Raw genomic sequence first — 12,767 nt, 5'->3', positions numbered from 1 at the left:
AACGTACAGAAAAGGTCACGGCTCGAGTCTACGTGAAAGGTTTTAAAACGTTTCTTTTCTCACAGTATTAAAAATAAAAAAAAAAACTGAAAATCTGTGCTAACATTTTTTTTCTTTTTCTGATTTGTATATTTATCTTCTACCCATCCCACTGCTCAAAGAACTTTGTGTTTAGGTCAGTCAGTGCATATGTGGTATTTGAAGACACATGATTAAAGATGTATATTTTTGGAAGGGATGGTTGTAAGTTGTTGTTCAACTTGTGTTTACGTTAAAATGCACTACTACCAACAGACGTGTAGGTAAATTGTATGGCAGTAAGCAACTGCGGACGGTTCCGTTCAGAACGGCCACCTGATGTCACCAAAACCATTACAAATACCAGTTAAGCCCACTTACTGCTATTTATGAGATAAAACTTACACGAGGGGCAAATTCTCTTTGGTTATTACAAAACGAAAAGGTATGTATTCCATACGTGTGCACGTTGTTCTCAGTAACTTGAACGACTAATTAGAGGAACTACAAAAACAGCAATGGTTCAGGTATCTCTGAGTCTGATCAGAATGGAAACCTCGTGCGATTCGGCAAGAAGCCGGTCGAACTGCGATTTGATAGAAATAGTTAGGATGCCGAAAATGGGTTTACTGCCCCTCGCCGAGTGGCGTGTGTTCCACGCGTGTAGCGCGACCCGCAGCGCACTACTCACTCACTGGAAATCGTTAATGTAAAATGTAAACACACTCGGCTCTCAACTCTGTCCTCAGTCCTGTTTGCGTGGCATGACAGTCGAACATCTGCTTGGAGCCGATCGGTTCTAGTGGCTGAACCGAACCAGCAGCAGAACCAGTTTTACTCGAAAGACAGCTCTGCTTTTGGAAATGTGAACGTGCAAAATTGCACCGTAACGGTTCATATGTGCCTGGCTTCGACACAAACAGAAACAATACACAGTTATAGTAAGTAATACATTAAACCAGACTTTATTCGCCGCACATAAAGTTATTATTCTAATTATGGAGGCAATCGCGTTCAAAATCACATTACTCTGTGACTTTGTGATATTCTAAAAATAAATAGCACTCCTCTAACCTTCCATTCACACAAATCTGTTTTCTTCTAAATAGACTTGTTCCGGCGGAGGTATACATTCTGTAAAGAGGGGGAGTTGGGCCAGGGCGGAGTAATAGGACACTTCAATTTTCCAGAGTCATTAAAATAATTCGGGAAAACCACGGTTTAGTAGAGAATACATTAAAAGTTCCGGCGAATAACATATGTACGTCATTGGCTCACGGTACATGCAAGAGTTTATACGTTACATTTCCAAAGAAGAAGGAGAGTGCGGCCTGGACACGGCAGCTCGCGATGAGGGCGAGTGGGTGTGAGAGCAGAGAGAGCGGAGCGGAGTGGAGCGCTGAGTCCGGCTGCGGGTTCCACCGTCTGGTCTGCTAGGCTGGAGTGGAGTGGAGTGGAGTGGAGTGTGGAGCGTGGAGCATCGCGCCGACGGACACTAGAGATTTTGCACCGCCTGGACTTCTACTCTTTCTGTTTTAATTTTATTTTGGATCTTCCTCAGTGATGCCGGGGCTCTAGACTAGAACCAAGCAAGCCGCAAAGAGCACAGGAAAAGTTCCGAAACTTTTTTTTCCGGCTCTCTTGATTTTTTTTTTTTTTTTTTTTTTGAATGTTTCGTCACTCCTTCTCTTTCTGGGGAACTACACACACGCGTCGCTGAGGGGATATTATGGGATGAGTGGAAGTGTGAAGGACAAAGAGAGACTGCCCTCCTGCCTGGATCGGGGTCTCATCCATCACTTCGCAAACTTAAGTTTCCCTCAAGCGCTTCATTTGCTGCCGCGGAAGGGCCGAATTTCAACACACACCCTTTTTCCCTTAGTTTTGCCAACATTTCGGAATGATTCGTCCCTGTCGCGGTGTTGACGGAGGAGGAGGAGGTTGTTAATTTCTGACCGAAACGTGTTTTTTTTTTTTTTTTTTTTTTTTTTTTAAAAAAAAATAAATAACCAAACAGCCACATGATGGTCATGGAGCTCGGACTGGTGGATATCGGACTTCCCGACTTTAGTAACCTCTAATAGCCGCGTACAGATCCTGTGTGGACACTTTTACTGTCAGAAAATTTCGAAGATTTTTTTTTCGGAACACGTGACGTCACACTAGTCGCTCGCTTTGCTCTCGTGTCCGTCGTTTTCCAGATCGTTCCCACGTATATTGTCTCCATCCATGTCTGTACGCACACGAGCGTGTTTCTTACGCTTCTGCTTTTATTCAGGGGCAACACGATAGCACCACCTTAGGCTAAGGTACAGTACGTACTCTTACTAGGAGTCTTTCCCAAGGATGTGCTTCGTCGTGTCTTTCCGTTTCTCAGGAGTTCTTTACGTCACGTGACTGAGTCGCGCTCGGCTGGTGCTCATAGGTGGTGTGTGTGTGTGTTTTTCTTTTTCAATAAGATGTTAACTGGATATAAAACGGTGCGAATTTAGGGAGGGGATCCCAATGAGCGGCCCACAGACGACCACCACTGACAGGTGAGCACAGATATTTTGTGTATAGCTGTATAATACACACAATTTATAACTGACTGTGTGTGTGGATTTTTTTTTTTTCCCCCTGTCTGCTTTTCCATATTAAAATTCACAGTTAAACACTGTACCACCACTAATATTACCACTGTTTCAGTGCATTTTAACACACGTTATCTTAGGTAGCATGTGGTGAGCTAGAGAGATTTCATAGCCCATCAGGTGTTAAGAAATAAAATAAGTATTAAAAGGGATGTTTGGGAGTGAGGAAATCCGTAGTGTGTGTCTTTGTACCACCACTGGCAGCCCGTTTACAGTGGATGGGTCTGGGCACCTTTGACAGATATGCTTTGTGTGTGTGTGTGTGTGTGTGTGTGTGCACGCCTTCTGTGAGATGTCACCTCTTCTTCCACAAAGACGTGGAGCAGGATTGAGGTTCTGTCATCGCGCTGTGCACAGATGGGTGAAGAGCTGTGTGTGAACTGGGACTCTGGTGATTCATAGGCCCGAAAGCAGTTGAGAAAACAGTTTAACTTGCTCTCTCAAAAGCCTGGATCTTTTTTTTTTTTTTTTTTTTTTAAATTTGCCAGTTATTTTAAGTTACACTGTAAAGCACTGCCAAAAATCAGCTGGGTTGGTGCAGAAATAAAGACGTGTGCACAGATAAAGGGTGCTGTGCAAGCTTTGGGCAAATGCTTTTCTCATCTCGTCGTTACGTAATGATGACTTACTGTACATGTTTATCGAATGCTCCGTATGCTTGTTTGGTGTCTTCCGGCGTAGAAGGTTGAATGAACCTGGAGCTTGTGATTGCGGTGGAGCAAAAGGGCTCGTGAGTGTCGAACCCTTTCCAGTACTATTCAACTAGTTGTCACCTTGGTTTCATTCATTTACAGTTCTCAGTCTGAACGCTTTGATGAGCACAGCTGCACACATGCCTTTGTGCACCATGCCTGATATTAGCACATCTGGTGTAAACTCAGCTGTGTAAATGAAGGAATGTTTCATATTCACATAGAATAACAACTGATCTTTGCGCGAGTTACCCTGGGGTCCAACTCACGCAGTCGGTCTGCATTTACGAAAAGCATTAAACAGGTGCAGGTATCAAATTTCACCTCCGATGTCTCGCTGGTTGTGTACCTCATTTCACCGGTCAAAGTGGTTTCTTCATACCCCTGGTTGCTTTTCCTGCTTGGCGCGTGATGATCGGCCCACCCAGGAGAGGATGTCTCGGTGGAGAAGGTGGCGGGAGGTGTTGAACGGAGTTCCAGTTGGGGTGGGGGAAGGGAGAAGAACAAGCAGGCCAGTAATGTTGTTTGGTTTGGTTATATGAGTGTCACAGGGACAGGGGACAACACCGCGTGTGTGTGTGTGTGTGTGTGTGTGTGTGTGTGTGTGTGAGGGAGTTGGGCGGGGGAGGAAACATAGATTTCATTCTGAGTTTCACAGTGCAGAGCCATGTTTTTGAAAATTAGGACTCTAAGAAAGGTACTGTGAGACATAGTGGGTTTTATTAAACTGTAAGTTGTTAAGCTGGTTGCATCAACTGGCATTGGCAAAGAAGTGAGTGAACTTTGTGACTGAACAATTTTTGCAGTATCGATGTGTAGTGCTTTAGCGAAGGGTGCTTGGTCCCTTTTTCGTTTTATTCAGTTGCCTCTTTTTCAGTTTTCTGCTGATGATTGGATGAAATCTCCTGAGCAGTTGTCAACAGCGAGTGAGAAAATGAATGTTGAACAGCAGTTTCCTTCATTCAAGTGGCTTTTCAACAAGCATCCTGTCTTTGAACTTTGACTTGTGTTCATTCGGAAACCCTTTCCTTCGAGACATGCGTTCAAGGTCACCAGAATGTGTTTGTCACTGATTTTAACACGTCATGCGCTTTTTATTTATTTATTTTTTTTTACTGTGGTAAAGATGATCCTGATGTGACATACACATACAGTGAGCAACTTGGTAATAACCTTAACTACATTTGAATGTATTCATTCAGTAGACGCTTTTCGCCAAAGTGATATGCAGCTGAGTGAAAACAAAAGTTCATTACAGAAACAGAAGTATGCAGACGTAAGTTTCTGACATGACGTAGATGACATAGATGCAGACACGAGTTTCTCAAAGCGCAGCCAGTTTGTCTGATGTCGCTGTTTAAACTGGTAGGGGCAGTTGCATGTAGAAATGGGAGAAGCTACTTTTTTTTTTTTTTCTTTTCTTCCCCCAAGATATTAACAACATTACATGAGTAACAGCACATAGAATCAGTAGGCAGTACTAAAGTGATTGTTACAAATGTTACACAAATTTATGAAGTAGGTTAAAGATCTGGAAAGAAGTAAGTCTGAGAAAGATGTCTTTTGAAACCCTTCTTGAAAGTTGAGAGGGATTCAGTAGTTGAGTGAACATGCAGAATCACACACACACATTTTCAGAACCGCTTGTCCCATACGGGGTCACGGGGAACCGGAGCCTACCCAGCAACACAGGGTATAAGGCCGGAGGGGGAGGGGACACACCCAGGACGGGACGCCAGTCCGCCGCAAGGCACCCTAAGCGGGACTCGAACCCCAGACCCACCGGAGAGCAGGACTGTGGTCCAACCCACTCACGCAGAATCATTCCACCAATATTAATCACGTAATACATAAGACCCAAATGTGTTTAGAAGGGGACTTACTGTAGCACCCTGAAGAAGTGTCAGGCAGCTCATTTTATTCATGCCATAAGCTGTGGTGTAATATGAGTTTGTGTGAAAGTAAACAAATTATTCTTAGTTTTAGCCTTGTCTGTAAGTTCAAAGCAACTGCTGTTTTAAATTTGAGATTATCAACAGACGAAAAAACACATTTGATTTTCACAAAGGTGTGGTATCAACTACATTCTGACGCATTGATTTGCAGACTTGAATCCAGTTCGGAAGTGTGAAGAATAGTTCAAACCCTCATTTAGTCTGTATTACTAATGTGTTGGGCAGCTTAGCAGCATAACCTGTACTACCTGTAGAGCAGACAGTCACAAAAGGTGTTCTTTATGTCACTCAGCAGTTAGCGTGTGTGTTTTACACCATAGTCCTGCTCTTCTAATCTTCATGACATCAGTTGACCTTGATGGGTCTGCGCTATCCCATTTGGAACACCAAACAATAAGCATTTGTCTTACATGCTTACATTACACTTTTTAAAAGGGTATCTTTGGAACAGTGAGGGATGTTGTGATTAACTATACCAGTATTAATAAAGGGATTACTGTGAGTCATTTAATAAAATGTCCCCAAAACACAGTTCTTAGTAATTTGTCAGTTTGATTACACATGATGATGTGCTGGTTGAAAATTTTGCAAGCTAGGATTAAACCATCTACATACAATATACTTCATACAGAATCTTTTAAACCTGGGTGTATAGTGTGAATTCTAAATATATGGCCTCCCAAGTCTGGCCCAGCCGGTAGTGTTGGGGTTACGGCTGCTGCCTTTGAACATGAAGGTTTCCCGTTCAAATCTCGCTTCCAGCTGAAGTACCCTTGAGCAAGGTACTTAACCCTACATTTCTCCATTAACATTATCCAGCTGTATAAATAGGTAAATAATTGTAGGTAGCTTCACATTCCAAGTGGCTTTGAAGAAAAGTGTCAGCTAAATGAAAGTCTTTTTTCAGGTTGGTGAAAATAGTAATTCATTCCCCATCTGGTTTAGTTGTGATCATCTTGTTGCACGGTTTACACTGTTTTGACTGATTAATGAACCAAAGTTACCCAAAAAGTTTAAGTTGAATGTGTAATTTTGATATAGTTGTCATCAGTTTTATGTGTTTTGCACCTATTTGTGTTTACTTTGTTTACTTGGCAGAATATAATGTTTAGGGACCACTTGTCTTGCTATGTTCTGCTGTTGAAAGCAGTCTTGAAAGCATATTTATTTTGTTATCTATTGTTCTGGTAAACAGCAGTGAAACAACCTGTTTTCTTTGCTGATGGCCCATGCTGATTCATGTTTTCGTCATGCTGGTATGAAGTGTTAACATGACCCTTTGTGATGTAGCTATAGCTTTTGTATGGATTCAAACACAGTCCCCACAGCTAGCACTGCTGTGTGTTAGCTGTCAGGCTTTGCCTTGTCAACAGCTGCTCCATATCTTGTGCAATGTGTCTGCCAAAGCCAACCTGCGGGGTTTTTTTAGGTGTACAACTGCAGGGGCGTGGAATTATGGTGTGCGGTGAAGCATGGCAAGATGCAAGTGTGAGTATGAAGGAAAGGGTACCAAGTGCATGAACTAAGTCTTTGCGAGGTGCATGCAGCCTGTCCCTTCTTTCCACATCTGCATGTGGCCCCAGTGGGTGGGCGGATCCAGTCATCTTGGTGGAACTTCTGTCCACCTGGCTGCTTAACCCTCTGTGCTGGCCTCAGCTAAACTGAACGCGTAGTTTGTCTGGGTTAGAGGAAAGAGGTAGGAGAGGGAAGGTACTGCTGGGCACACAGATATCGGTCACAGTGGAATTTGAGGAAATGGCACAAAATACAGGCCTGCCCAGATCAGCGACACCTGCCCTTGGAGCCAATACAGACAAAACTAATTCATGTCTAATGTACGGCCTTCGCTCCAATGAAGGAAGTGGTGTTACACACCACACGGTGCGGTAATGAAATCTGATGTAGAAAATGGAAAACAGAGGATCGGAGAGTGTGCGTTTCAGCCAGTTCAAAATAATAAATGTTTTCCATATCAATGGGCCATATAGTTTGCTCCAGCAATGCTGCCCTGGGAATGCATGTTGCTCATCTGTCACCTACTGATGATGACCCGTGTAGGGCAAAAGATGTTTCTCCACTTCTCACCCTCCCCAAGCCACTCCCTAAGTTTGAGAACAGACGGCTGAAATTTCACGGCCCGCGAGTCTCGTGGCGCTCGGGGCCTGAGGGCTTGGTGTAAGCACACAAGAGGCCCATTGCAGGATGTTGCCGGCCAGAGTTTTAGAGAGGAAGGGGTTAAGCTACAGGCATGGTATAAAGCACTGGGCCAAATCCCAAACCTCTTTCTCTAGTCTGGCGCCCTGCTGCAAGTTTCCTTTGTCTTTCTTCTTTCCCCTTATTCTTGTTGCGTTTCATTTCTTTGAAAGACGAGAGCTGTTGGTTTTCTTTGTTCCCTAATTCATTAAAGTTATTGTTTTGGAACAAAATTATATCACCGGGAATTTACAGGCAAAAAGTAACTCCTGACAGGAGAGTTGCACAGTTCTTAAATTATTCGCGCTTCTTGCCTTCTATCCAAACAGTTGAATTTAATCTGGGGCAGGAGATAGTTATGCTGCTGCAAACTGAGGGCTCCTGGTTCAAATCTCGCTCCTTCGGTAGTACTTTGGAGCCGAGTTTTTTCCCTGATCAATACAATAACGCCACCCTTCTGTATAAATGGGTAAAATCATTGCATATGTTGCCTTCAGCAAGAATGTCAGCTAAATAAGTTAAATTTAAAAAAAAAAAAAAAAAACAGATGTGTGCTGCAACACAAGGAAAACCTAGAGACGCAAGCGCTCTTGTAAGAGATGGTCGGCCTCCTCAGCGGTAGCGTATTATTTTAGTTTGTGTTGATTGCATGGCTGCATTTGGTTTGTTCTGCGTACCCTTGAAATTGGGAATCTCTCCGCAGTAGTTTGATATGAGACCAAAGAGCCATCTGAAGTTACTCCTTACCGTTGGAAACTGAAAACTTTCCGCACAAATGTTCCGTTCGTGGTTAGTCGGGCAGTTTTTGTGTCCTTTGTAATGTTTCTGACAGAGTCCAGATGCCCCAACAAGTATTACGTGTGTCATGCTCCTCTACTGTATATGGATACTTACAGTGAGCGCTTTGAGTGAAGCGTTTTGCGCTTGTGGTCGGTGACTCCGGTTCTATGGACGGACCCACAGACGGTGATTGCAGGTTATTTCCCTCCGCCTCTCTGAGCCTCTTTGTGTGAGCTGTGCCACTTTGGCCGTTTGGAGTCTGGCAGAAACGGCTTCTGACTACGGAACTGTTTCCAGTCGGAGGATATTTCATAAACAGGCCTTTCAGCCACACAGAAGTGGCTGAATGAGGTTCTGTGTCGGTGGGGGGTGGTGAGGGCGCTGAGGGGGAGGTATAACGGAGTGTTTCCATAACGGCGAGATGGTCTAAACTGTTTGAACGGTCACAGGTTAAAATCCCACTTGTACTCTTGGTACTGATCGCTGGTACACTGGCTCCTTGTACTGTGAAATCTCAAGGTACACATTTTTTGGGGACACAAACATTTCCCAGTTTATTTATCCTTAATTGCAGTTTCTTCCATTATCCGTTTTCTAAAACTTCTGTTTGAAGAGGCGCAAATGCAACCTTCTTTTATATTTCCAGTCTATAGATGTCAGTAAAACACACACAAACAGCATAAGAGTGTAGCACTGCCTTAATTCAACTCTCTTCCACGGTGTTTACAGCTCACGTCTATGTGGAGGTTGCAAGTTGAGAGCGCGTTACATTGCTCTGCTTTAAAGATGAGTGATTGGGCTGTTGGTAATGTACCTAGCTCTGTAAGTCACCTTTTCTTTCCTCATCCAAGGTATCAGTTGAATACTACGTACCAATGAATTGAGTCATTTTGGAGAAAAGTTTCCGCTAAATGAATAAACGTTAATGTTTGGTGTCCTTGAACGTTAATGAGTATTAAGATGACGCACATTTTGCGTGTTTGTGTGATGAACTGTTGAAGAATTGGGATTAAATAGGTGTTTGTGGAGACTTTTTTTTTTATTTTCAATCATTTAAAAATAGGGTAGAAATTAGTATATACTGAAGTTACCTGTATTATTAAGCTTTCGTTGACTTTTTCGTAGTAAATATGAATGGGAGTTCTGAACAAAATTGGTTACGCACAGTCTTGTAGTCCCAATTGTGTTTTTAAGTTGAGGAGCCAGCCTACTGATCCGTGTTTTCAGTGATGACACATGCAGTTATGTAAATAGATCTTGACGCTGTGAATCTTGACACTGTATGCTGTAAATCGCACACTTTGGGTGTTACCCTACATAGTCACAACACCCATGCCAGTCAGCTGCTGGCACTGAGGGTGGATATACTAGTAGAGCAAGTACAGAGTAAGTACTAAGTACACGTGGGCTTCAGTGCTCAATCGCTGCGCCCCGGTCTGTCGCTACTTACGCGCACGCACACACGTGCACTTTGCTTGCGGTGCTTACGTGGTTATTATGGGTCTTGTTCTCAGCTGAACCTTGTTATCGTATCCTTGCTCATCCAGCCTGCATCGGTGTTTGTATCATCTATTCCTTAACCTTTCTACACTTTCTGTCTTGTGAAACACTGCAGTGATTGAGGGGAAGGCTGCGCTACAGCCACCCTGTTATACTGGAATGGTGACTCGCACATCCCGCTCACTCTCAGTACATGGCTGGTGAAAGTGGGCTACCAGTTAAAATATTCTTCTACTTTAAAAATACATAAAATTTGTCTCAAATTTTCTATTGTCTTATTTTACTATGATCTGTCTGAAGGTAGCAAAAATCGTAAGCTACCTACATATGAAAGAAAACACAAGTGATATGAAACCAGTCTGCTGTGCTCCTTTCTTTGTGTTGCAAAAATTGTGATTGTTAAAATTCCTCTCCATTAGGACGTCTTGTGATCTCAGCCAAGACCACTCATCTGATAAGAAGTTCAGAGGGTCCCCAAATGAGTTTGATTCCACAGGTGAGTGTCTGCTTGAAAGCACACACATTTGTGCATATGAGGCTGCATAGGCTCACACACGATCTGTGGAAAGACACGGAAGTGGGACATACAGCTCACATCAGTCATCGACTGCACCTTATCAGGACTGCGTGATGTGGTCCTGACAGTCATGGCTGGTTGTGTTGTTGACATGATGGGAGTTCCCTGCTTGGGTTACGTACTAAAGAGTAAGAATAGCTGTGTTTCTTGCAGCTTAAAAAACACCAACAGAACTCTTGAGTCATGTATCATCCTGGGAACAGCAACAGGAAGACCACATTTCTGAGGTTTATTCCTCCTCACCTAGCTAGACATGCAGGAGATGACTGTCTGACGGTTTATACTTAATGTATGGGACATGACTTGCTGGTGGATTATATTAATAGCAAATAACACTAGTATATAAGTTGGAGCCAGAATGGTCTGTATGCATTGCCGGTTGCTGCTGAATCCGTAGAAGAATTTGTGTGTGTGTGTGTGTGTGTGTGTGTGTGTGTGTGTGTGTGTGTGAGAGAGAAAAACTCTCTCCTGTGAGGGTGTATTAAGGAGACATGATAGCATTCGTTGCTGGTTGTGACTTCACTCTGGTGTCCACCCAACTCATATTTTCCACCTCTCTTCCAAGTTTATAGAGTTCGTCTGAATAGCCAAACAAAAATGTTTTGTAAGATTTTTAATACTTTCCAGACTTGGTCAATTGTATACCATTTCAGTTAAATATGAGATTTTTTTTAAAAAAAAAAAAAAACCTTTTGAATAGTTTTTTTTTTTTTTTTTTAAGGATACGTTTAGAAATACGTCAAACTCTTATTCTATTTTTTAGAAATCAGTGTAGGGTAGTATTGTGTTTCTGATACTAGTTCAGTTACAAAACAATGTTTGTTGCCAAGTCTCCAAAAATCCGTTTAAGTCATATAAATATGTAACAATTTAAAGTATGATATATAAAAACCCCTGCAGATTAATATGTTTTAGCCTAACTCATATTTTTAACTATTCTGATTTGCTGATTTTTTTTTTTTTTTTGCATTTTTGGACAAAAAATATTTACTTACTTTGTCATCATTGCCCATAGTAGTAGACTAATGAAAATTACAGTAAGTCCAGAAAACTCATGCATCCATCCATTATCAACGATTGCTTGTCCAGCGCTGAAGTGGTTTGGAGCCTATCCAAAAAATATGAGTGTGCAAGGCAGGGTGTGTGCAGTCAAGCACACATACACCACCTAAGGGCAATTTGTATTTTTTCAGTTCACCTGCAACTCGTCTTTGGACTGCAGGAGTAACTGAAACAAGAAACAAGAGTACCTAGAGAAGACCCGTACAAACGTGGGGAGAATACGGAAACTCTACAAAGACCGAGTCACATTGAAATCCACAGCTCAGCAGCTGTGAAGCACCAGCACGAGGTGCTCCACCATGCTTTCCGTTAACTAACTCTTTCAGTTTAAAGTAAAATGTTTAGCTCAATCAAAGCTCATTTGTTTTAGTCTAACACAAAAACCACCGCCAGCACCTGAAGTGTTGAGCTGGCAAAGCAAGGCTCGATTCTGGTTGCACTTGTGTTTGCACTAAGTAGCGATCGGTACCCGGCGAAGCGCATCGGGCTCGTTTTCTCTGTGTGCTGCACCGTGGTACACCACATTAAAGCACCGCCCTGACTCACAGCAGCCATCATTAAAGCAGTCCCATGGCACTCTGTGCGCAGAGCAAGGGTGTAACCCTGATGGCGTCGCCAGATTCCAGCGTCCAGTTTCCTCAGTCTGGCCACAGTGTAATGGCCCTGTTTGCAGCCTCCTCTCTGGCCCTCCCTGCTGGTGTGATACATGGCAAACAGCACCCATAATTACCATGTGCATTGTACTTACGAAAGAGAAATGCACATACAAACAAGATGGTGCGATTGCATTTAAATGTCACTTTTGCTTAGTTTGCACTACTTCTAGTGGCTTGTAGAAGCTTTTCTTGTTGTAGTTACATAATTGTGTTGCAGCACATCCATTTTTTTTTCCAGAAGTGTTTCAGATCACTGAAACAGCTGGTAGTTTAACAGTTATAGCTGTCACTTTAATGTTTCAGTTCCACTGTTGTTGTTCCCTTGATTGGGGTTCTTGCCCACAAACACAACATTCTCTGAAACTGCTTGTCCTAAGTAGGGTCGTGGCTAACTGGAGCCTAACCTGGCAAAACAGGGCACAAGGCTGGAGAGGGAGGGGACACACCCAGGACGGGATGCCAGTTTGTCTCAAGGCACCCCAAGTGGGACTCGAACCCCAGACCGGCCAGAGAGGAGGCACGGGCTAAACCTGCTGCGCCCCTCCCCCCCCTTTAGGGGTACTTCCTGAGTTGTAAAAATTAGTATACAGTATAAATGTACATAGTTTAGAGAACATTGTAAGTCACTTGAGAAAAGAAAAAACATCTAACTTCAGAGATACAATCAATATTATTATTTAAGCCTCAGTTATTCAACAGGG

General features: G+C 43.0%; 1 protein-coding gene across 4 annotated transcripts in view; it reads left to right on the top strand.

Annotated features, from left to right (window-relative positions):
* The first annotated feature begins 944 nt into the window (after positions 1 to 944).
* Positions 945 to 12,767, top strand: part of LOC108928767 (rho guanine nucleotide exchange factor 12-like) — a 28,319-nt gene continuing 16,496 nt past the window's right edge. For 2 of the 4 annotated variants that reach the window (XM_018742877.2, XM_018742874.2), the window contains exons 1-2: positions 995 to 2,555; positions 10,191 to 10,267. In XM_018742877.2, the coding sequence (XP_018598393.2) occupies positions 2,524 to 2,555; positions 10,191 to 10,267 (109 nt within the window). In that variant the 5' untranslated portion in view covers positions 995 to 2,523. Of the gene's footprint in view, positions 960 to 994; positions 2,556 to 10,190; positions 10,268 to 12,767 lie in introns of those variants that run through there. The other 2 variants (XM_018742876.2, XM_018742875.2) reach the window with 2 other exon arrangements.

This window comes from Scleropages formosus, chromosome 10, assembly GCF_900964775.1.
Source record: "Scleropages formosus chromosome 10, fSclFor1.1, whole genome shotgun sequence".
Taxonomy (NCBI): domain Eukaryota; kingdom Metazoa; phylum Chordata; class Actinopteri; order Osteoglossiformes; family Osteoglossidae; genus Scleropages; species Scleropages formosus.
Note: the sequence above shows the minus strand (reverse complement) of the source record. Positions and strands in the feature narration are given on the sequence as shown.